The sequence below is a fragment of the Dipodomys merriami genome, unplaced genomic scaffold (assembly GCF_024711535.1).
Source record: "Dipodomys merriami isolate MVZ:Mamm:240054 unplaced genomic scaffold, mDipMer1.0.p SCAF_114, whole genome shotgun sequence".
Lineage (NCBI taxonomy): Eukaryota > Metazoa > Chordata > Mammalia > Rodentia > Heteromyidae > Dipodomys > Dipodomys merriami.
Window position 1 is genome coordinate 1,100,339 of NW_027202427.1, and position 24,702 is coordinate 1,125,040.

The window sequence follows — 24,702 nt, forward strand, 5'->3', positions numbered from 1 at the left end:
ATGAACTTATTCATCAGGACAGATCCATACTGTGCAGGATGTGCAGGGTTAGGAACGCAAGGACTTGCACTATGCACACAGGAGAAGGCAGAAACTTGGATTGTGGTGTGCTCAGTGTAAGAAAAGTAAAGAAGCAATCGTTATTTCAGGAATATTGACTAATTGTGTCTTGGTGTCTTGATGAGAGATCTTGGTAGACACTGGGCATGCAGAAGAATGCAGAACTTCTCACTGCTCCAGACCCAATATTCCCCATGACTTCTCTCTTCAAGCCTGCCTTTGACTTCATCTTACCTGGATGAAAAGCATTCTTTTAGGACAAACACTCAGCTTCTGAGGAAAGACTGGGCATTGAAAATTAGCCCTCCCTCATCCTCTGGCATTTGGAACCTTAGCAGATGCCTTGGCATTAGGCTCCTGATACTATCCTGGGTTTAGATCTCTTAACCCCATTTTTATAGACTCAAAATGGGAAGACAGTGGAGCTTTTGTCCCGGAAGCTCCCATCATTAGACAGAAGGAGAACAGTAGTATTCCACTAATGTGTCATTCAGTTCATATCTGTAATCTAAGAAACACAATCACTTCAGAGAAGAGAGATTTGTCCACATCTGAATTTGTATTCAGAATCCACTGTCCTTGTCCTGGCTGATTTCTATGAGGCCCTCTAAGCCTCCAGGGTGCTGCAATTGGTGAGGGCTTTGAGGCTGGAGCCAGAGGTTGACAGGAAGTCTAGACAGAAAGAATGTGTGTTGTTATCTCTGGCACTCAGAGGACCCTGGGCTTTGCTCAGCAGGTACCGTGTGCAGAGCCATGTTTGGGCTGTGCCAGGTTGTGGAACAAACAGAAGACTTGCTCCCGGCTGTATATGATTGTCATATTTTAAACTGCTCTGGAATATGCTCTATTTTATGGGTGAACTATTACCAGAGAAAATGGGAGCAGGCTTCCTGGAAGAGGAGGGATGAATCAGGGCCTTGGAGGTGGGGGGTTCTGAGCAAGGACTGGGCCACAGAATACCTTCCATCATGTGGTTCTGGTTTTTAGCTTCACTCTGCCCAGTGTTATGTCACCCTAGATGAATTTTTTAAATTTTCAAGTGGGGAAAAAAAGCCATTCTGAGAATTCAGACCTTTGTAGTTCAGTGATGTTCCCCTCTTAGATTGAACACAGGAAGCATTAAAAACTAGGACATGAACTTCTTTTGTTGTTGTTGGTCGTGGGACTTCAACTCTGGGCCTGCGTGCTGTCCCTCTTCAGCTCAGGGTGAGAGCTTTACCACTAGAGCCACAGCGTCACTTCTGGTTTTCTGGTAGTTAACTGGAGATAAGAGTCTCACGGACTTTCCTGCCCGGGCTGGCTTTGAACTGCAATCCTCAGATCTCAGCCTCCTGAGCAGCTAGGATTACAGTTGTGAGCCACCGGCACCCAACAAGGACATGAACTTCTCCTGGGACAGGTGGAGAACATGAGGCTGACCCCTTCTTTTAGTCCTTGAGCAGTGCTATTCATACTTTTCCAAAGAAATGTGTCACAAGTCTCCCTGCCGCGTTGAGCAGTCCTGTGGCTTGTCAGTCCTCGTTGGCTCAGAGTCTCCTCTGGGACTGACTGTCTTTTTCTTGGGTCCAGGAGTTCCCCCACGCCTGCACGCTGCTGTCCAGCTGCTGGAACACTGTATAACACCAACACATTAGAGGCTTTCAAGACTGCAGATAAGAAGCGCCTTCTGGAACAAGTAGCGAATGAGGTGAGCTGGTTAGATGTTCTCTCTCTATGCTGTTTCCTCTGGTCTTGGCAGGTTGCTTTTACGCATCAGACACATGGGTCTGTTGTAGACACTAGTACATAGTAGATATGCAAAGAGGTTGGTGAATTTTAGTTTATTACCCCAGAGATCTAATGGACCTCAGCTGACTTATAAGGCACCATGCTTGCCCTTGCCTTCCCTGCCTCACTTGGAGCAAATCACTGATAACTCCTTTGCTCCCTTAATTCTCTCCTCTTTCCTCTTCTTTCTACCTGCAGTGTCTTTGCTTTCTTTGCTTCTTCACGTCTGCATTAGTGAGAAGAATTAAGGTGGTCCATTAGAAGGAGGGGAAGGGACAGTTTATCCCACTTAATTGAGAGATCTTTAGCCTTAAAAACAAATATCGCCTTATACGTTTTTGATTCCAGAATGTATACTAGAGCAGCTATTGTGGAAATCAGTGTGAAGGATCCTCAGAATATCAAAAATAGAACTAGCATAGGATTCAGAAACCCACTATTGGAGAACATCAACAAAGAGATGAAATCATTGTGTTCCAGAGCTACTACCCTCCCATGATCATTGCAGTGCTACTCACTGCCCAGATATGCAGTCAACCAAGATGTTCGTTAATGGGTGAATGTATAAAGAAATGTAAAAAGGGTCAGAAGTGGTGCTGTGGCTCAAACGGTAGGGTGCCAGCCTTGAGCTGAAAAGCTGAGGGACAGCACCCAAACCTAGAGTTCAAGCCCACAACCAGCCCAAAACAAACAAACAAAAACACATCAGGAGCCCATAGCAGACTCCAGCATTTGGGAGAGTGCATCCAGAGCATCTGTTCTTCACAAGAGCACCCGTAGGAGCAAACACAAGCAGTCTAGGCTGCTCAACCCTTCCAAAGGCGGGAACTGCCAGCAATCTACAGCAGAGAGCTGAGAATCCTAAGTAAGTCAGAATAGCAGCTGGAAATAGGCTCCCAACAGAACCCAGATCAGGCACAGACTCTCTCTACCAATACAGAATCAGCAACCAAGCAAAGACAGACACACCAAAACAAAATTGAAGAGCAGTCTCCTGAACCTCCATGCGAAAATCACAGAGAAAAATCACAAGGTTTACTACCACCCAGGACAGCAAGCTCACCTCAAAAGCCAGCAGCCACACAGGGGAGAGCCCCAGTGGGAGCAAAGCAGGAATGGAAGACAAAAGCTACTTCCAAGGGTTGCTGGAGGCAATGACTCAAGAAATAAAGCGAGAAATTGATCAGAAATTGAAAGAGCACAAGGATGAACTATCCAAAGAGATACAGGGTATCAAACAAGAGATGCATGCAAAAATAGAAGCTGCACAAACCTCAGTAAGAAGTGAGATAAACGCCAAATTAGAGGTAATGCATACCTCATTGAGAGGTGAGATCAGTACTCTGAGAACCAACATTGAATCCATAAAGGGATCCATTTCCTCCATGCAAACCACAATAGAAGCCACTGTCAACAGAGTGAATGAAATGGAAGGTCGAGTGTCAGATACAGAAGACAGAATACACCAACTGGACCAAAAAGTGACAGATATGGAAAAATTACTCAAATTAAACCAAAGGGATATTCAAGAGCAAGCAGATAATGCTAAAAAATTTAACCTTCGCATAATTGGAGTGGACGAAGGTGAGGAATTCCAGAGCAAGGGAATGCACCACCTATTTAACAATATAATCAATGAAAATTTTCCCCACCTCAAAAACGACCATCTTAACTACATCACAAAAGCTTATCGAACACCCAACAAGCAAGACCCCAGGAGAAACACTTCTAGACACATTATAGTAAAAATGATAGATCTGAATAATAAGGAAACAATCCTGCATGCAGCAAAAATGAAGAAGGAGCTATACTACAATGGGAAAAAAATAAGAATTACTGCAGATCTCTCCACACAAACAATGAATGCAAGAAAAGCCTGGGAAAGCACCATACGAGCCCTGAGAGCCAATAACTGCCAACCCAGACTGATCTACCCGGCAAAGCTAGCATTCACATTTGATGGAGAACTGAAAACTTTTAATAGCAAAGAAAAACTAAATGAATACATAAACATTAAGCCAGCATTACAAAGAATTCTAAGAGGGGGGACACAACCTGAAGAAAGCAGCCAGGAACTGGGGCCTGCCCCAAACAGGCGTTACTCAAAGTCTAACTGAGCAAGCACAGGAGGAAAGGAAAAAAGAAAAACTTAGGAAAACGGAATGGCAGGGACAACAATGCATCTCTCTATACTTTCTCTTAATATAAATGGGCTGAATTCGCCAATTAAAAGAAAACGAACTGAGGACTGGATAAGAAAACAAGACCCATCCATCTGTTGCCTTCAGGAGACCCACCTCTCAGCCAAACATACAAACAAACTCAGAGTGAAGGGGTGGAAAAGGATCTACCAATCAAACGCCCCCAGTAAGAAAGCAGGTGTAGCTATCCTGATATCTGACAAAATAAACTTTTCATTAAAATCAGTACAGAAAGACAAGGACGGACACTACATATTAATAAAGGGAACAATCCAAGAGGAGGATATAACCATCATCAACTTATATGCCCCAAATATTGGTGCACCCAGATATGTCAAACAAATGCTCTCAAACTTACAGAATAAAATAGATCCCAATACGATAATACTAGGAGACTTTAACACACCACTCTCACCAAAGGACAGGTCTACCAACCAGAGGATTGGCAAAGAAGCTACCGAATTAAGAGAGGCCATACTGCAAGCGGAATTAACTGACATCTACCGAGTATTTCACCCTAAAACAACACAGTACACATTCTTCTCAGCAGCTCACGGAACTTTCTCCAAAATAGACCATATCATAGTTCATGCAAGGAACTTAAGCAAATACAAAGGGATCGACATAATCCCCTGTATCCTATCTGACCACAGTGGAATCAAGCTAGCTCTCAATAACAAAGCATACCACAGAAATTTCTCCAATACATGGAAATTGAACAGCACACTCCTTAACAATGCCTGGATAACAGAAGAGATCAGAGAAGAAATAAAGCATTTCCTACAACTCAATGAAAATGAAAACACCTCACAAAGAAACTTGTGGGACACAGCAAAAGCAGTCCTGAGGGGCAAATTTATTGCCCTCAGTGCCCACATCAAGAGAATGGAGACAGACCAAGTAAATAATCTCATGTTGCAATTAAAACAGCTAGAAAAACAGGAAAAAATGGGACCTAAAGCTACTAGAAGAAGCCAGATAACCAAATTAAAAGCAGAGATTAACCAATTAGAAAATCAGAAAACCATAACCAAAATAAACCAAACAAAAAGCTGGTTCTTTGAAAAAATAAACAAAATTGATGGCCCATTGGCTAGATTAATTAAAAAAAGAAGAGAGGAAACCCATATTAATAGGATTAGGGATGCCACGGGAAACATCACCACACGTACCCAAGATATCCAAACAATTCTAACAGACTACTTTCAAAAGCTATACTCTCTAAAGGAAGAAAATCGGGCAGAAATGGATGCATTTTTAGAGAAATACAAGTTGCCCAAACTGAGCAAAGAAGAAGTTAACCAATTAAATAAGCCAATATCCTATAATGAGATACAGGAAGCTATCAAAAGTCTTCCAACAAAAAAAAGCCCAGGACCAGATGGATTCACAGCAGAATTCTATAAGACCTTCAAACAAGAACTAATACCCATACTCCTCAAGCTCTTCAGAGAAACAGAGAAGGAAGGAGCTATCCCAAACTCATTCTACGAAGCCAATATCACACTCATCCCCAAACCAGGCAAAGACCCAACCAAAAAGGAGAATTACAGGCCAATCTCCTTGATGAACACAGATGCAAAGATCCTTAACAAGATTCTAGCTAACAGAATCCAGAAACACATAAAAAAAATAATTCACTATGACCAGGTAGGCTTCATCCCAGAGACACAGGGATGGTTTAACATACGTAAGTCAATAAATGTAATCCAACATATCAACAGAGCCAAGGTCAAGAATCACATGATTATCGCTACAGATGCAGAAAAGGCCTTTGACAAAATTCAACATTCATTCATGCTAAAAGCTCTGGAGAAAATAGGAATAGAAGGAACATTTCTAAAAACAATAAAAGCCATTTATGACAGACCAATAGCCAATATTATACTTAATGGGGAAAAGCTACAACCAATTCTCCTAAAATCAGGAACAAGGCAAGGATGCCCACTGTCTCCACTCCTCTTCAATATAGTCCTAGAACCCTTAGCCAGGGCAATAAGGCAAGAAAAAGACATTAAAGGGATCCGCATAGGGAAAGAAGAAGTTAAACTATCCCTTTTTGCAGACGACATGATACTATACCTCCAAGATCCCAAAAACTCCATCCCCAAACTCTTAGAAATCATAAATCACTTTGGCAAAATAGCAGGATACAAAATAAACCCACAAAAATCAGTTGCCTTCCTATATACTGATAATGTACAGGAAGAGAGGGAAATAAAGGGAGCAACCCCATTCACAATAACCTCCCGAAAAATAAAATATTTAGGAATTAACCTAACCAAAGATGTAAAAGAACTATTTAATGAGAACTATAAAAAGTTAAAGAAAGAAATTGCAGAAGACACTAGGAAATGGAAAGACCTCCCATGCTCCTGGATAGGCCGACTTAATATAGTAAAGATGGTAATACTTCCAAAACTAATATACAAATTCAACGCAATTCCTATTAAAATCCCAATGATGTACATCTCTGAAATACAGAAAACAGTCCAAAAATTCATATGGAACAACAAAAGACCTAGAATAGCCAAAACAATTCTAGGGGATAAAGACAATATAGGAGGGCTATCCATGCCGAACTTCAAACTCTACTACAGAGCTATAATAACAAAGACAGCATGGTACTGGCACAAAAACAGACCCGAAGACCAATGGAACAGAATAGAAGATCCAGAAATAAATCCACAGGCCTACAGCCAGCTGATATTCGACAAAGGAGCCAAAGACATACAATGGAAGAAACACAGCCTCTTCAACCGCTGGTGCTGGGAAAACTGGGCAGCCACATGCAGAAAACTAAAAGTGGACCCCAGCCTATCACCATGCACCAACATCAACTCAAAATGGATTAAAGACCTTAACATTAAACCTGAATCTCTGAAACTACTGCAGGACAGAGTAGGAGAGACACTTGAACTAATAGGCACAGGAAGGAACTTCCTGAACAGAGTCCCAGGGTCACAACAAATTGGAGAGAGACTCGACAAATGGGACTACCTTAAAATAAAAAGCTTCTGCACAGATAAAGCTATCGCAACCAAGCTAGAAAGACAACCAACTAATTGGGAAAAAATATTTAACAGCAATATATCAGACAAGGGGTTAACATCCTGTATATACAGGGAACTCAAGAAACTAATCCCTCCCAAACCTAACAAACCAATTACTAAATGGGCAAGGGAACTAAAGAGGGACTTCTCAAATGAAGAAATAAAAATGGCAAAGAAACACATGAGGAAATGTTCATCATCCCTGGTGGTGAAGGAAATGCAAATAAAGACAACCCTGAGATACCACCTTACCCCAGTCAGAATGTCCCACATCCACAAATCAGCCAACGACAAATGCTGGAGGGGATGTGGAGAACGAGGAACGCTATTACACTGCTGGTGGGAATGTACACTCATACAACCACTTTGGAAAGCAGTCTGGAGGGTCCTTAGAAAGCTAAAGATTGACCTCCCTTACGACCCAGTCATACCACTTCTAGGCATCTACCCTGAACAACAGGAACCAATATACAAGGACACGTGCACCTCCATGTTTATTGCAGCACTGTTCACAATAGCTAGGATATGGAAACAACCTAGATGCCCCACCACAGATGAATGGATCCAAAAATTGTGGTATCTATACACAATGGAATATTATGCAGCCATTAGAAATGACAAAATAATGGCATTTGCAGGGAAATGGATGGAGCTAGAAGGAATCATGTTGAGCGAGGTAAGCCAAGAACGAAGAGATAAACAGTACATGGTCTCCCTGATAAGCGGATGATAAATCCAAAATGTTAGGTGATATGACAAAACTAACAGGACTTAAGAAACAAAGAACTCCCACTCATCTGGTTGAACCACTACTAAATATCCCCATGCTGCTGATCACGTGTATGGTATATAACATATGAACACCGTTATATATTACAGACTGTGATAGACAATTTGCTCCAGGAAAGTTAGAATGAACGTGTGACTTTAAATGAGCATCATTATTCCACAATACTGTGAATTTCCGGAAATTAAGTAATCACTTAATCACAATCAAAAAAAAAAAAAAAAAAAGAACCTTGGGGAAGGGAGGGAGGGAGGGGATGGTAGGGAGAAAACAATGGAGGGGGTAACAATGTTCAAGAGGAAGTGTACTCATTACCCCACTCATGTAACTGTAACCCTCTGTATAGAATCTTTACAATAAAAAAAATTAAAAAAAAAAAAAAAAGAAATGTACTAGACAGGGAATATTAGCCATAAAAAGAAGAAACCCTGTCATCTGTGGCAATGCATATGGGATTGGAGGACATTAGATTTTGTTGTTGGTGGGGGTGGTTGTGTGGCTTGAACTCAGGGCCTAGGCACTGTCCCTGAGTGCTTTTGTCCAAGATTAGTGCTCTACCACTTTGAGCCACAGCTCTACTTCTAGTTCTCTGGTGGTTAATTGGAGATTAGAGTTTCACAGACTTTCCCACTCAGCTGGCTTTGAACTGCAATCCTTAGATCTCAGCTTCCTGAGTAGCTACGATTACAGGCATGAGCCACCAACACCCAGGGAGAAGAGGACATCAGATTAAGTGAAAGAAGCTAGATACAAAAAGACAAATGCTATGTGCATATGGAATCTAAAACAATTGATTTAACAGAATTAGAGAGTAGACAACAAGTTAATACCATTAGCTAGGAGAGAAAAGCCCTAGTGTGTTACATAGCACAGAGAGTAACTAGCTGACAGCAATTTATTACATATTCCCAATAACTCTCTCCAGAAGAGAGAATTCTCGCTCTCTCTCTCTTTTTTTTTTTTTTTTTTTTTTTTTTGTCGGTCATGGGGCTTGAACTCCGGGCTTGGGCGCTGTCCCTGCGCTCAAGGCGAGCGCTCTGCCACTTAAGCCACAGCGCCACTTCCCAGAAGAGAGAATTCTCAAAGTTCCTAACAGACAAGTGCCAGTTGCCCTCATTTGGTCATGACACATTGTGTAAGTGCATGGAGTATACCTTGCTCCAAAAGTAGTTACAGTTGCCTTTCTGCAAATATCACTCTGAGAAAGACACCAACATAAGGAGAAAAACAGGTCCTGTTTCTGGGTGCAGTGGCCAGAGAAGGAGGTACCCACTGGTTCTGAGCGGGTTTTCTTTCCCCCAGAGCAGCCTCATTTGGTGACTCTGGTGGTGGTGATCATTTTTCTTGACTTGTATCCTGGTTATCCCTGGGTCTCCCACTCAGTCCACATGCTTAAAGTTATTCTTCAGAGAGTTGGGTCAGGCCTTTCTCCATCATGTGGAAAAGCAGGTTGCTCTGACAGGATTCCCCTCCTGGAGCAGGGCACAGACTTTTCCTGGCAGTTTTTGCACTATCCCGTAAGCTAGTCAGAAACCCAGGAGCCTGATCCTCCATGCCCAGCCCCTCCAAGGCTGTGAGGGAACAGCAGGGACTTGCACTGCTCTTTGCTTATTCCCTCTCACACCCATACTTGGGGAATGGATCTTCTGTTGGCAACTCTGTTTTGTCTGCTTAGCAACTCAAAAGTTTAGCAACTAATTTTAGCTACTAAAGCATCTTGTGATCACCAGCTGTTGACCAGGACCAGTTTTTGCTTCCAGACACACTGCTTGCTGAGTGTACATAAACTGGAGTTTCATTCTCCCTTTCCCAGCTCTCAAGGCAAATCCCAAGTAAGGCTTTAAGAGGTCACTTCTGTGTAGTTCAGATCACTTCTTAGGCTCTTTGTCCCTCTCCTAGCAGGGCCTGGTATTCCTCACAGGAATTCTACCTAGCCGGTCCAAATGGTACTGAACTTGTACACCTGTGCCCATCTTTCTTCCTTGATGGAAAGCTTCTTGACTGTCTTTTACTTCCACAACCTCTATGTGCCCTCCCTGTGCCTGGATAGGAGACAATAAGTGCAGACTTGGCAACAGCAGTCTGGAAGGCATGAGAGTGGCAGGGTCTTCTTTTCTAGGCTGAGCCTTTATCAGCAGGCACTTAGACTCTCTCCCTTGGCTCAGAGGCCAGGGGAGGGGGCCACCAGAAAGAAAGGCAATATGAAGTGGGCAGTCGGGTAACGAAGCACAGGTAACCCCAGCACAGAGCTGGGATGAGGCTGGGCCCGAAGGCAAGAAGATCTTGTTACTTCTCGATCCTGTGCTTTGCATGACAGAGCAGCTCAGAGACTCCTGGCAGCCTGCTATCACTCTTTTCTTTCTTCTGGCAGATCTGGGAATCCATCAAGTCGGGTGCTGCACTTGAAAATCCTGTCCTCCTCAACAAGTTCCTGCTTTTGACCTTTGCTGTAAGTAATGGGCCCCTGTTGCATAGAGACTGGTGGAGGCCCCTGGCTCAGCCCAGCAGCCTGGGAGGATGCTCTGCTCTGCTGCATTCTGGAGCAGTTCAGTTAGTGCAGGCAGTCCCAGCACCCATTAGCACTGCTGGGTTAGTCCTTTCCACTGACCACACTGGCAATAGTTGATGTGGTTTCTAAATCAGTAATCTAGGTCCTCTCATTCAGGACAAGAGAAAACCACCTCAATGCCCAGGAGTGTGGTTTCATCATTACCAGCATCTTTGTAAAGGTCAGTCCTCAGAGCTCATGTGGGAGTCAGCTTCCTGACATGCAGTGGAGCACCTCAGGCAGTTGACTTACGAGGGGGAAAGATGAATTTGGATCTCACTTTCAGGGTTTAGTGTGCGGTCACTTGGCCTCCTTGCCCCATGATCCTGGAGCAGCAGAGTACATCATGGTGGGAGCATGTGCAGAGACAGTGCTCATCTCATGGCAATTGGAAAGTGAAGAGAGCTAGGAAGCGTCAAATGTCCCTTTCAAAACCCCATCCCCAGCGGCCTAACTTCCTCTCCTAAATGTGCCACTACTTCCCAATAGCACACCAGGCTGAGGGCCAAACCTCGGTAGTTTGACCACACAGTTTTAGGAAGATAGAAAAGACTGCTAAGGGCAGCCTTGAGTAGCTGCATAAGGGTAACATGGACACCTAGGGGGCAAAAGGGGGATTGCTGGAGCGATGGCAGCTGCATGCAAGTATGTGCAAATACTTCCACTTAGGGTTGTTTTTTTTGGGGGGGTGGGGTCCGGTTGTGGGGCATGAACTCTGGGCCTGGGCACTGTCCCTCAGCTCTTCAGCTCAAGGTTAGCGCTCTACCACTTGAGCCACAGCGCCACTTCCGGCTTTTTTCTTTTTGCTTATGTGGTGCTGAGGAATCGAATCCAGGGCCTCATGAATACAAGGCAAGTGCTCTCCCACTGAGCCACCTTCCCAGCCCCTACTTAGGGTTTTTTTTTAACTTCACATTGATGTGAAAACATACCCAGACAGTGATTCTAGTTTCCATTTTCAGTGTAGTATTCGGTAAATAACATGAGATATTCAATGCTTTTGCAAGATATTGTGCATTAGCTGATTTTGCCCACTGTAGGCTAATGTCAGAGCATGTTTCAGGCAGGCTAGTCTAAAATTCATTGTATAAAACATTTCCAAACATAATGTGATAATTTTAGCTTTGGTGGGTTTATCTGGATATAAATCTCGGTGAATGGAAGAGCATATGTGGTATGCATGTGTGTGTATGCATGCTTGTATGTATGTGTTAAAAAGCCAATCTTGCTGAGCACAGGTGGCACTCTCCTGTAATCCTAACTCAGGAGGCTGAGATCTGAGGATCATGATTCAAAGCCAGCTCGAACAGGGAAGTCCGTGAAACTCTTATCTCCAATAAACCACCAGAAAACCAGAAGTGGCACTGTGGCTCAAGTGGTTGAGTGCTAACCTTAAGCTGAAGAGCTCAGGGACAGCGCCCAGGCCCAGAATTCAAGCCCTATGACCGACTCCCCTCTCCCCCCCAAAAAAAGCCAATCGACTCTTTAATAAGGTTTACTCTATAATGTTCTGTCAAGTGTATGTTCCATAGACTCCTGGTAAGCCTTACATTATTTCTAATGTTCCCTATTATTTAAAAAAATGTTGCTATGAGCAATATTGGTCATGTTGGTATTTTTCCCATTTTGTTTATTTATTTATTTATTTATTTATTTATTTATTTATTTATTTATTTTGTCGGTCGTGGGGCTTGAACTCTGGGCCTGGGCGCTGTCCCTCAGCTCTTCAGCTCAAGGCGAGTGCTCTACCACTTGAGCTACAGCACCACTTCCGGTTTTCTGGTGGTTTATTGGAGATAGGAGTCTCATGGTCTCTCCTGCCTGGGCTGGCTTTGAACCGCAATCCTCAGATCTCAGCCTCCTGAGTAGCTAGGATTACAGGCGTGAGCCACCAGCGCCCGGCTCCCATTTTGTTTATTTTTATAGTAAGTTATGAGTGTTGGAGAAGTCAAGTAGTACACTGCCTGTGTAACAAGTATGAGACCCTGAGCTCAAACCCCATGTTCTAAGAAAGAAAATGAAAGAAAGAAAAGAAAAAAAAAGAGTTAAGGAATTGCTTCCTGTTAAGCAGGTTGATTTAGCACAACTTGTCCAGTTTTGGATGTTAATCCCCTCCCATGCTTTATTTATTTATTTATTTATTTATTTTTACCACATCTTAGGTCTGTCTTTCTCCCTCTCCCTACTAGTCTTGAATGCTGCCCATCTGACTTACTACCAGTCACAAGAAGGGATGATGGAACTCAAACCTACCAAGAGCACTTTTCCTAACAAGTTAGAGTACAGAGGAGAGAAAGATGATTCAATTTTCTGTCAGTTTGTCTACACATTCAGTGATTTTATAGGTGCTCTACTGGGATAGATTTAACATCACTGAAGATTTCTGGGTTTTGTCCACCAATCCATTTTATATCAAGGATTCTTGTGAATAGAACACAATTGGCAAAGGGCTAGGAAGGTGGCTCAGTGGTAGAGCGCTTGCCTTGCATGCCTAAGGCCCTGGGTTCGATTCCTCAGCACCACATAAGCAAAAAGAAAAAAGCTGGGAGTGGATCTGTGGCTCAAGTGGTAGAGCTGAAGAGCTGAGGGACAGCGCCCAGGCCCAGCGTTCAGGCGGCACGACCAGACACCCCCCCCCCAAAAAAAAAAAAGAAAAAGAAAAGAAAAGAAAGAAAGAAAAAAAGAACACAATTGGCGATTGGTGCCTGATGAGAAGGTAACACTAGCTCTTACTTAAAATTTTAGGGCATTTCCTAGATCAGTAGTGTTTTGGCCTTTATTCCCCTTTTTACTAAACATTCTTAGCCTGACTTAAAAAAAAATTATAATCTCTTCTTTAAAATCTGCAGACACAAGCCGGGCGCTGGTGGCTCACGCCTGTAATCCTAGCTACTCAGGAGGCTGAGATCTGAGGATCACGGTTCAAAGCCAGCCCGGGCAGGAGAGACCGTGAGACTCCTATCTCCAATAAACCACCAGAAAACCGGAAGTGGCGCTGTAGCTCAAGTGGTAGAGCGCTCGCCTTGAGCTGATGAGCTGAGGGACAGTGCCCAGGCCCAGAGTTCAAGCCCCACGACCAACAAAAAAAAAATAAAAAAACAATAAAAAAAATCTGCAGACACAAGGGGCTTTGTGTTTAATTTGATCCAAGCCCTTTATGACCTGAAAGGAATCATAAGAAATTCAAGCTTTTTGACTCTGGAAGATGACCTGATAAAGCTTCTTAGAATGTGTGAGGTCCTTCATCTTGAATTGGTTAACCTTTTGCTAAAAGATCAGTTATGACAAATCATTTAAGCACAAAGGAGAGAGAATAAGCTCTGGGGACGTTTCTGCTTTCCTTTCTGCTATTTTTCTGCCTCAAAGGACCAGACACTTCATTAATTTCAGTTTTGCGCTTTATTGCACCATTGTGAAAAGGGAATTTTTTCTGTGCTGATCAATTAGTGGCATAGTTAGAGACTATGGAAACTATAGTTACTAGTCTTTCTTATCTGGAAGCATGTTTATATATAAATTTATATTTTTTGTTTGTTTGTTTGTTTTTGTTTTTTGGGGGGTCCGGTCGTGGGGCCTGAACTCTGGGCCTGAGCGCTGTCCCTCAGCTCTTCAGCTCAAGGCTAGCGCTCTACCACTTGAGCCACAGCACCACTTCCTGCTTTTTTCTGTTTGCTTTTGTGGTGCTGAGGAATTGAACCCAGGGCCTCATGCATGCAAGGCAAGCGTTCTATCACTGAGCCACCTTCCCAGCCCTAAATTTATATTTTAAAAGCCGTCCAGTCAGGTACCAGTGGCTCACTGCTGTACTCCTAGTTCCTCAGCAGTCCAAGATCTGAAGATCAAGATTTGAGGCCACATTCAGCAGAAAGGTCTGTGAGAATTCTGATCTCCAGTTAGACAGCAAAAAGCTAGAAGTGGAGCTATTGCTCAAAGGTAGGGGTGACAGCCCCAAGTGAAAAAAACTCAGAGCACTTAGGCCCTGAGTTCAAGACTCAGTACTGGCACCAAAAAAAAAAATACCCCAAAACCAAAAGAAAAGAAAACACAAAAAACCAGCAAGCATGGTTCTATTTACATGAAAAGCCCCAGAGGAAGAGGATTTACTGCTGATAAAGGGTTTCTTTCTAGGCTGCTGGAAATGTTCTAGAAGTAGCTGTTATGTTTATTCAGCCTTGTCCATATACTGAACTAAAGAAATCTACATCATAGTATACACTTACACATGGTAGATTTTATGGTGTATGAATCATGTCCCAACAAAAAGTCATGTATCAGCTGGGTGCTGGTGGCTCATGCCTGTAATCCTAGCTACTGAGGAGGCTGAGATCTGAGGATCACGGTTCAAAGCCAGCCCGGGCGGAAAAGTCCGTGAGACTCTTGTCTCCAGTAAACCACTAGAAAACCAGAAGTGGTGCTGTAACTAAAGTGGTAGAGCACTCGCCTTGAGCTGAAGAGCGCAGGGATAGTGTCCAAGCCCAGAGTTCAAGCCCCATGACTGATAAAAAAGAAAAGCTATGTATTATGGCAAAAACTCATTGGTACAATTAATATCCTCCAAAAATAAAATAAAATGAGTGACAGGAAGGTGATTAGGCTCTGTGGGGGAAGAAGTTTCCTAGTTCTTTTTTTTTTTTTTTTTGGTTCCGGTCGTGGGGCCTGAACTCTGGGCCTGGGCGCTGTCCCTCAGCTCTTCAGCTCAAGGTTAGCGCTCTACCACTTGAGCCACAGCGCCACTTCCGGCTTTTTTCTTTTTGCTTATGTGGTGCTGAGGAATTGAACCCAGGGCCTCATGCATGCAAGGCAAGTGCTCTACCACTGAGCCACCTTCCCAGCCCAGTTTCCTAGTTCTTGAGATTCTAGTTCTAGGCTGCAGAAATTCAGAGGCAAGAGCCATCAGCCAAGTGGGGATCTCAGGGACAGCCCCCCAAACCCCTTTCCCTGGGTCTCTTGGACCTGGGGTGGGAGTGGTCAACCCTTTTGTCCTTCGGTGATTGGTGACTCATACTTAGTCAAGCACTTGCTTTATCTCTACTACAGAGAGTGAGCTGTGGTAAGGAACTGTCCAGGCATGGGACTCAGACCTATTAATGCTATTACAGATTATCTCATGTTTTACCTTAGATATTTTGTACATACTTCACTAGGACGGCATTGCCAAGGGCAACATTAGATCAGTCAAGCATCCCTCATTTGAAAACCTAAACTCTGAAATACTCCCAAGTCTAAAACTTATCAAATGTTGACCTGATACCACAAGTGAAAAATTTCACACTCAGCCTCCTGTGATGGCTGAAGTTAAAACCCAGGTGCCTGGGGCTGGGAAGGTAGCTCAGTGGTAGAGCGCTTGCCTTGCATGCTCGAGGCCCTGGGTTCGATTCCTCAGCACCACATAAGAAAAAAGAAAAAAGCCAGAAGTGGCGCTGTGGCTCAAATGGTAGAGTGCTAGCCTTGAGCTGAAGAGCTGAGGGACAGTGCCCAGACCCAGTGTTTAGGCCCCAAGACTGGACACAAAAAAAAAAAGAAAAATCAGGTGCCTGAAAATAGGGCATGTACATACAGTGAGTATAAAACATAAGTGAGTTTCCTTATTGATTGATCTATCTATCTATCTATCTATCTATCTATCTATCTATCTATCTGTCTACCTATCTATACCCCCACACCCCCCCACACCCATACATTCACACACAAATACTTCAGAATCCCAAGCATTTCAACAGAGGGTTCCTGTCACGCATGTGTAGGTTTATGAATATCATAGCTTTCTGAGTAATACCTTATGTGACTGTGCAGAATGTACTTGTGTTCAGAGGTGGGGTCTGCAGCCTTGGCTCATTGAGTACATGGGGTACAGTTTTGGAAACAGCTCTGATCCCTGCTTTGCCATGTACCGTTCTGTTGGTTTCAAGTCATTTACCCATTCCTAAGCTTCAGTTTCTGCTTTAAGATGGGATAATAATGGATTCCTCCCAGGTGGTTTGTTATTAAAGCATGTGGCAGAGGTAATGACTTATTTTGCATTTTCTGTTAGAAAATGATTGGTAGAATGCTTTATAGTACTAGATAGTATGTGAGGGCTTTCTGGGTCAAGGAAGCTCTGTGCTCTTTTGCAGTTTCTCCTGTAGATGAGAATATTTGACAAGCTGGACATACTCTGTGTACATCAGCTTTTCTCTCTTTGTGGCTGTAAGTAGTTGTAGTAATGGATACATTTCAGTTTAATGACCAGTGCAACTCTAGTATCTGGTTTTGTGTTTTTTTATTCCAGGATCTGAAGAAGTACCACTTCTATTACTGGTTTTGCTATCCTGCTCTTTGTCTTCCTGAAAGCATACCTCTTATTCAGGGGCCAGTGAGCTTGGATCAAAGGTTTTCACCAAAACAGGTATGGACAAAGCAAAATGCAGGCAAAATTGGGTTTCCGTGTAAGTAATTGTCCAAGACAATTGAACCAAAAGACAAGCAGCATTTCTCTGGATTGAAAGGCAATGGTTATGGAATCCTCCAGAAATAGTACTGAGAATGGTATTCACAAAATGTTCCTGGCCGGGCGCCGGTGGCTCATGCCTGTAATCCTAACTACTCAGGAGGCCGAGATCTGAGGATCGAGGTTCAAAGCCAGCCTGGGCAGAAAAGACCGTGAGACTCTTATCTCCAATAAATCCCTAGAAAACTGGAAGTGGTGCTGTGGCTAAAGCGGTAGAGCACTCACCTTGAGCTGAAAAGCTGAGGCATAGTGCCCAAGCCCAGAGTTCAAGCCCCACAACTGAAAAAAAAAAATGTTCCTAATATATTTTGTATATTCATCTTCATACTTTTTAAAAACTCTGAAAAAAAATGTTCCTAATATATTTTGTATATTCATCTTCATACTTTTTAAAAACTCAGGTGCTGTACAACTTGAGTCACTCCAGCAGCCCATTCTGTGTTGGTATTTTTGAGATACAGTCTCTATTTATGCCCATGCTGGCCTGGACTTCAAGCTTCCTGTTTGTACTTCCTCTTATATCTGGGATGACAGGCATTTACCACCATGCCTGTCATTGATTAGATGGAATCTCATGGAACTTTTTGTCCAGGTTGGCTTAGAAACTTGATCCTCCAGATCTGTCTCCCAAGTAGCTAAGATCATGGCCTTGAGCCACTGTGCACCACACCTGACCCATTTTGATACTTTTATTTTTGTCTTTTTTTTCTGGGGGGGAGGAGGGGAGGGGGGTACTGGGGATTGAACCCAGGATGTTACACTTGCTAGGCAAGTACTTTGCCACTGAGCTACATCCCAGCTCCCATTTTGATACTTTGTTTGTTTGTTTTATCAGTGGTAAGGCTTGAATTCTGGGCCTGAACGCTGTCCCTCAGTTCTTCAGCTCAATGCTAGTGCTGTACCACTTGAGCTACAGCCCCACTTCCGGTTTTCTGGTGGTTTATTGGAGATAAGAGTTTCACAGACTTTCCTGCCTGGGCTGGCTTTGCACTGTGATGGATTACAGGCGGGAGCCACCGGCACCGGGCTGCGTTTTGATACTTTTAAAGAAGTAATGAATAGTGATTTTTCAGATGTTCTGTGGTATTTTACCAAATACCTCAGGGAAGGAATTATAGGATCATTTTGAAAGACTACAGTAATTTACCCAAATGTGGTTTATCACTTTTATTGTGGGGAGATGCAAAGCAATATCCTTTGAGAATAAAGTCTTTCAAACAAAACACAGGCTTTCTCTCAGCCTCGTAACCAAGTGGCAGAACTTCTCCAACAGGAATTATAGTGCAGAGCCTTGTAGAGCTAGTCGTCATTAGAGATTAGTCCCCAGAAGAGCAATTAAAATCATCAGGTAATGAAAATAACAGACCCTAAACTAGAGACTTCTGACTGTTGTTAAGGCAAAGATGGAGTGTCACATGGGTCTGAATTCATGAAAAACATTAGTCACTATGATCCTGAATTCTGAGGCCAGAGAAAGGCCATTAATAATTTTTTTTAATATTAACTAATTTATAATAAATCCAAGATTGTAATTTTACAAAACTAATTTTCTGAGAAGAAATACAAGTTGGGGGAAATGAGTGTATGTGGATATTAATTGCTTGAAGGTATGGATTTTCATTTTAGGGGGGACAGAAATGTTCAAAAATTACCTCAGTAAAGCCAGGTGCTGGTGGTTCACACCTATAATCCTAGCTACTCAGGGGGCTGAGATCTGAGGATCACAGTTCAAAGCTAGCCGGGGCAGGAAAAGTTCATAAGACTCTTTTCTTCAATAAACCACCAGAAAACTGGAAGTGGCTCTGTGGCTTAAGTGGTAGAGCACTTGCCTTGAGCTGAAGAGCTGAGGGATAGCGCCCAGGCCCAGAGTTCAAGCCCCAGGACTGACAAAAAAAAAATTACCTCAGTAATGAATGCTCTACCTTTAATATACCCACAAAAAAACTACATTAGGGGCTCAGTGGTAGAGTGCTTGCCTTGCATGCATGAGGCCCTGGTTCAATTCCTCAGCACCACATAAGCAGAAAAAGCCAGAAGTGGCACTGTGGCTCAAGTGGTAGAGTGCTAGCCTTGAGCTAAAGAGCTGAGGGACAGCACCCAAGCCCAGAGTTCAGGCCCCATGACTAACCAAAGAAAAAAAAACAAACAAAAAACCCACATTAACTTATACACATTTTAAACAAGCAATATAGAAGCTATGTGAATTATAGCTTAATTGGAGCTAGACTGAGGACTGTGGTGAAATTGATCACTGATAGGGTCTTGTTGGGTTATCACAGGAGAAAATGAAACCTTGGTTATCTCTAAGCCTTTGTGGCTGGCACCTCAGAGAACCACCACAATGAACCACAAAATGTCCCTTTGTGCTGCTGTGTAAGACACATTGCCTTGCATAGGCAAAGTTTTATATAAAGGTTAAGTGGTGTTATTAGGGCCATTTTTGTTCATTTGCTGCTAAAGAGTAATGGGTATGATCAGTCATTTCCAGCCTTCTGGCTTTAAGATGCCTTTTATTTGATGTCAGCTTTTAGCCGAGAACTGGGTATGTAATTTATTCTGGAGAATAACTTCATCTTCTCTGTTTGCAGATCCAAGCCCTGGAGCTTGCATATGATGATCTCTGTCAGACAGAAGGAGTCACGGCCCTGCCTTACTTCTTAATCAAGTATGATGGCAACCTGGTGCTGGTGTCTTTGCTTAAACACTACAGTGATTTCTTCCAAGGTCAAAGGACAAAGGTCAGAGAAACTTTGAGTGTGGTTTTATTATTCAGTTAAAACCAAATCTGAAGTTCCTGTTATGATAGGCTACTATAAAATTTAAACCCTCTTAGATCTCTTTAGCCCTTCTCCCTTCTGTCTCCTACCCCTGCTGTTCCTGGGTCAGATCTTTGCTCTGAATTACCTTCTTTTTCTTTCTTTTTTTTTTTTAGGGGGGTGGGGGGGGGAGGTCCAGTCGTGGGGCCTGAACTCTGGGCCTGGGCGCTGTCCCTCAGCTCTTCAGCACAAGGCTAGCGCTCTACCACTTGAGCCACAGCACCACTTCCGGCTTTTTTCTTTTTGCTTATGTGGTAGTGAGGAATCGAACCCAGGGCCTCAGGCATGCAAGGCAAGCGCTCTACCACTGAGCCACCTTCCCAGCCTTTACCTTCTTTTTCTTACAGCTCAGTCATTTGGGTTGCCTTTCTTTCTGTTGGTGCTAAATTTGTCTCTATTATCCCTCCTGATACTTTGTACATCCATGTTTTTGTTTGTTTCCACTGCCACCACTGTAGGTTAGGCCCCCCGTCTCAGTTCTGGGCAGCGGTAGATACTGCTCTCACTCAGCTTTCTTGCTCATGGCTGGTGCTCTACCACTTGAGCCACATCTCAATCTGGCATTTTGCTGTTTAATTGGCAAGAGTCTCCAGGACTTTACTGCCTTAGCTGGCTTCAAACCTTTGGTCCTACAAGTCTCAAGCCTTCTGAATCATTAGGATTACTGGTGCCAGTCCTTGCTTTTGTCTTATATACCTATGGAAAAATCTTTCTTGCACTGCTCACATTCACTCTGTCATTCATTAACCGAGCCCAGTGCTATCGTCCCTCTGACCCAAGCTACTCTCCCTCCCTCATCCCCATCCTCTACTTCCCTGTAAACTATTGCTCTAGTTGTGACTGTCTGCTTTTCACCACCTCAACACTGTCACCACCACCTACTTAGTTATACCCAGAACTCTGTGTGTGTCTGTCTTTTCCTCCTGTTGTATCATCTTCCTGAAACATTCTGTTTGTGAACATCCTAAGTCATTTTCTCTATTCTTACTGAAATTCTCCCACTATACAGCCTTCTCCTGAGTTTGGCCATGTGTGATCTGTTCCTCTCAAGACTCACCCCACTACTCCCTGATCCTCATTTATAGATCCACACCTGTCCCATGGTAGACTGTGCGCTCCTAGAGGGCAGGGCCCATGCCTTGTGCATCTGTGCTGTGACATGTCTAGTACTTGTCTGAGCCTCTCAATAAAGTTCTTTTGAATGAATGAAAGAGTACTGTAAATATCTTTTAGAAGCTATCACATGTATCTGATTGGCTAGTGTGTGTGTGTGTGTGTGTGTGTGTGTGTGTGTGTGTGTGTGTGTGTGTGTATGTGTGTGTATGATTAAAGTATTTTGCAATTGTGAAATCAGGTAGCATAATTTCAATAGCTGTATAAGTATATCACAGCTAAGAAAAGAGACACCTGAAATTAGGATGTTTGTTTGGTGCTGTAGTCAAAGGATCAAAGCCAGGGCCTTGTGAACATCCTACTATTCAGCCGATGTCCCCAGACGATATGTCTTTTCTTTTTTTTAAGCACATTTTTTATCAATTGCACTAGCATTTTATTTTCTTTTTTATTTTTTTTTGGTCCGGTCGTGGGGCCTGAACTCTGGGCCTGGGCGCTGTCCCTCAGCTCTTCAGCTCAAGGCTAGCGCTCTACCACTTGAGCCACAGCGCCACTTCCAGCTTTTTTTTTTTTTCCTGCTTATGTGGTGCTGAGGAATCGAACCCAGGGCCTCGAGCATGCAAGGCAAGCGCTCTACCACTGAGCCACCTTCCCAGCCCCTAGCATTTTATTTTCAAATGAAGCCCTTTTTTAAGTCAAGGAATGAGGATTTCATTTTTACTAAAATTCTTTTCTTCTCCATTATTATCATAGGATAGTAATGTAGCTAACTCAGTAGCAATAAGATGGAGTGGTTGGTAACTGAGGGTACAGCGCAGCATAAGGAGCTGAAATGGGTTTTAGTGCCTGCATTTTCTATTTGAGGGGCAGATGGCCCCTGGACTTGTACCTTTCTATTCTCACAGCAGGAGAGTGGAGGCCATCTTTGCTTTACCCTGGGAATCCAGAGTAAATCTGGATTTGATGCCCAGCATTCCCTTGGTGGCTCTGTGGCCTTTCTTCACCTTTGTTTTTTGTTAAATGGTGGCACTATGACCTATGACCTTCCACTGTGGTTCAGTGAGGCTTAAACCTGAGTGAAATACTTGGCTCATAGCAGGTATTCTATAGGGATCCATTTCTTTTCTTCCCAACAACTGTGTAAATTCCTGGGTCTCCTGATCTGTTCTGGGTTTGCTGAGACCGACTGCCTGGCCCGATCAGGCCAGTTGTTCTTTACTTGGTTAGGATTGTGGCTCAGGAGAGGCTGGAATTCCTCAGCACATGTAGTAAGCTTCTCCTTGTGAGACAGAAATTGAGATTTGGTCACACCTGTTCTCATAGACTGGGAGGTCTTTCAGGCAAGACTGTGCTGACCTGTGCACAGTTGACCAGAAACTTAGGTAGTAGTAAAGAAGAACTGAAGAGATGATACTTTGATACTCGACCTGTTTGTCCTATTTTATTCTAGATTATAGGAGTTTCTATGGCCTCTAGTCTGTGGTCCTAAACACTCCCATCCAACCTCCCCATGCTGCCCAACTGCATTTGCTAATGTTTGGTCATGTCATTCTTCCAGGTTCCTGTTCACTTTAGGGTAAAGTTGAAACTACCTAGCTTAGCATTCAAGGCCTTCATCATTGTAACCTCACCTCCTGATATTCCCCCCCAAATACGGCCTGGGCTCTGGCTACATCTCTGCCCTCCAGATACCCATGTGTCCCCATCTCCCTGCCCTCTATCTCCCATCTGTCACTAACTGATGCCTCTCCACCTTTCCCCCTTCTCTGACTCATTGTGTAGAGAAGCACTGTCTGACTCCTGGCAGTGTTTCAACTCCCTCTTCTGAAGTCTGGCCTCAGCCTTCCTCCTACACTTCCTGTCTGATCCCTGCCAGTCCCTAAGCACCTAGCACAGCAACCAGGCTTTTCCAGCTCTCAGTCCTCCACTTAGTTTGCTGCCAGACACTCAAGGTGCATGAAGTGCAAAGGTAGAGAGGAGGGGACAGCTGTCGGCCGATGGGAACAGGAGAGGTGCCAGGGAAAGTAGGTCTTGAGCAGAATCCCACGAGTGATTTCTCTGAAAGCTATGTGTCCCTTGAAAACATGATGGAAATCAGTGCCTTAGCCTAGTTTGTGCTCCTGGGAAGAATTCTAGCTTCTCCTTAGTATTCTTAGAGCATGGCATTTCCTTGAAAGTTTTCACCCTGTTCTTCTAAGAACCAGTGTTCTATTCAGTTTAAACTCCAGCATCTGTGTTTTGCCTTCATGTTCTTCTCTATTGTTTCCCTCCCACTGTTCCCTCCCTCTCCTGTCCTTCCAGTGCTAGGGATACAGTCCTGGGCCTTGAAGATGCTTGGCAGGATCTCTGCCACTGAGTTGCACCCCAGCCCCACCTCTTCTTTCACCAGCACTTAGATTCCATCCCTGGAAGGCATTCTTCCCCAGTGATCCTTGTGTATGCACATTGAAGATGGAGACATGTTGGAATCCCTCCGGCTTTCTCTTACCACCCAGGATGCCCATGACTCTGATTTGCCTGCCTGCTCTTGTACCTCACATTCAACTCTCGACCTTTACCCCAAGGCTGATGGTCCTTTCCTGGGTACCCCTGTCTGAATGACACTACCTCCATCTACTCACAGGAGCCAGAAATCCAGGCCTTCAGGTTTTGCTTTGCCCCATTACTCCTACACTCTACAGATCTCATGTCCTGAACTTCTCTGTCTGCTGCATTTTCATTTCTTCTGCCACCATCTCCAGCTAAGCTATGATCATCCTTCATCTGCCTCAATGCAGTAGCTTCTGGACAGGCTCCCTCATGTCTGTGGTGGCCTCCAGTCACCCTCCATCTTCTGAAGTTGTCTTCTAGACAGTCAGCTGACTCCCAAAAATAAAACACCTGAAGGCTTCACTGTGCTCTAAGGGTAGAAGCTGAGTAATATGGCCCCATGGAGGCCTGGCTCCATGGAGGTCTTAGCGTGTGCTTCCTGTTACAGGCCCTTTTCATGGCCTTTGCCTGCAATACCCTTAATGTCCTCTTCTCTCCGCCTCTCCCAAATCCTGTACCCCATAAGTGTTTTTCTTCACTTCTTTCATTACTGTGAGAAATCACAGTAACCACTATCCCTTTCCTCTATAAAAAGATTACATTCTTGTCATGGATGCCAGCACTGTGCTTCTTTCTTCTTAGCATTAGTTTAGCACAGTTTCATCTTATTTTGGGGGGGTGATCTTTTTTTTTTTTTTTTTTTTTTTTGGTCCAGTTGTGGGGCCTGAACTCTGGGCTTGGGCGCTGTCCCTCAGCTCTTCAGCTCAAGGCTAGCATTCTACCACTTGAGCCACAGTGCCACTTCCAGCTTTTTTCTTTTTGCTTACGTGGTGCTGAGGAATTGAACCTAGGGCCTCATGTATGCAAGGCAAGCGCTCTACCACTGAGCCACCTTCCCAGCCCCTGGGGGGTGATCTTTGATTAATATCTTTTCTTCCCTCTAAGTAGAAGCTCCAGCAAGGCCAGTACTTCTTTCATTCCTCGTCCCCCTCTTGCCTCTGTATCCTGTGGTCTGGTGCCCATTGTGTAAAATGCAATGGAAGAACGAATTCAGGCAAAAGTGAGTTGATGAGGACTGGTGTTCCTCTGTGGGAAGCTCCTGGGTCCGTGGCTGACACACAGTAGGCCTTCAGGAAGTAGTGGGCAGTTTTCATGGTAAGGGCTTTCTAAAGGTGAGCATTTTGCTCTGATTAAGGCCATGTACTTTACACAGGCTTTCTCAAATCACCTGTACACCTGAAGCTGTGTTGAGTTGAGTAAGTTGATATGACAATACAGAGAAGTATGTGATCTACAGTGGGTAATTCAGAGCAAGGGTTCTGAGTCTGTGATATGGGCTGG

General features: G+C 43.8%; 1 protein-coding gene across 4 annotated transcripts in view; it reads left to right on the forward strand.

The window, feature by feature from the left end:
- The window catches only part of LOC138822707 (ubiquitin-like modifier-activating enzyme ATG7), a 179,198-nt gene that overhangs the window by 20,359 nt on the left and 134,137 nt on the right, over nt 1-24,702 (forward strand). For all 4 annotated transcript variants that reach the window (XM_070015571.1, XM_070015572.1, XM_070015573.1 and 1 more), the window contains 4 exons: nt 1,630-1,747; nt 10,240-10,317; nt 16,685-16,801; nt 19,492-19,641. In XM_070015571.1, coding sequence (XP_069871672.1) covers nt 1,630-1,747; nt 10,240-10,317; nt 16,685-16,801; nt 19,492-19,641 — 463 coding nt within the window. The remainder of the gene's footprint in view (nt 1-1,629; nt 1,748-10,239; nt 10,318-16,684; nt 16,802-19,491; nt 19,642-24,702) is intronic.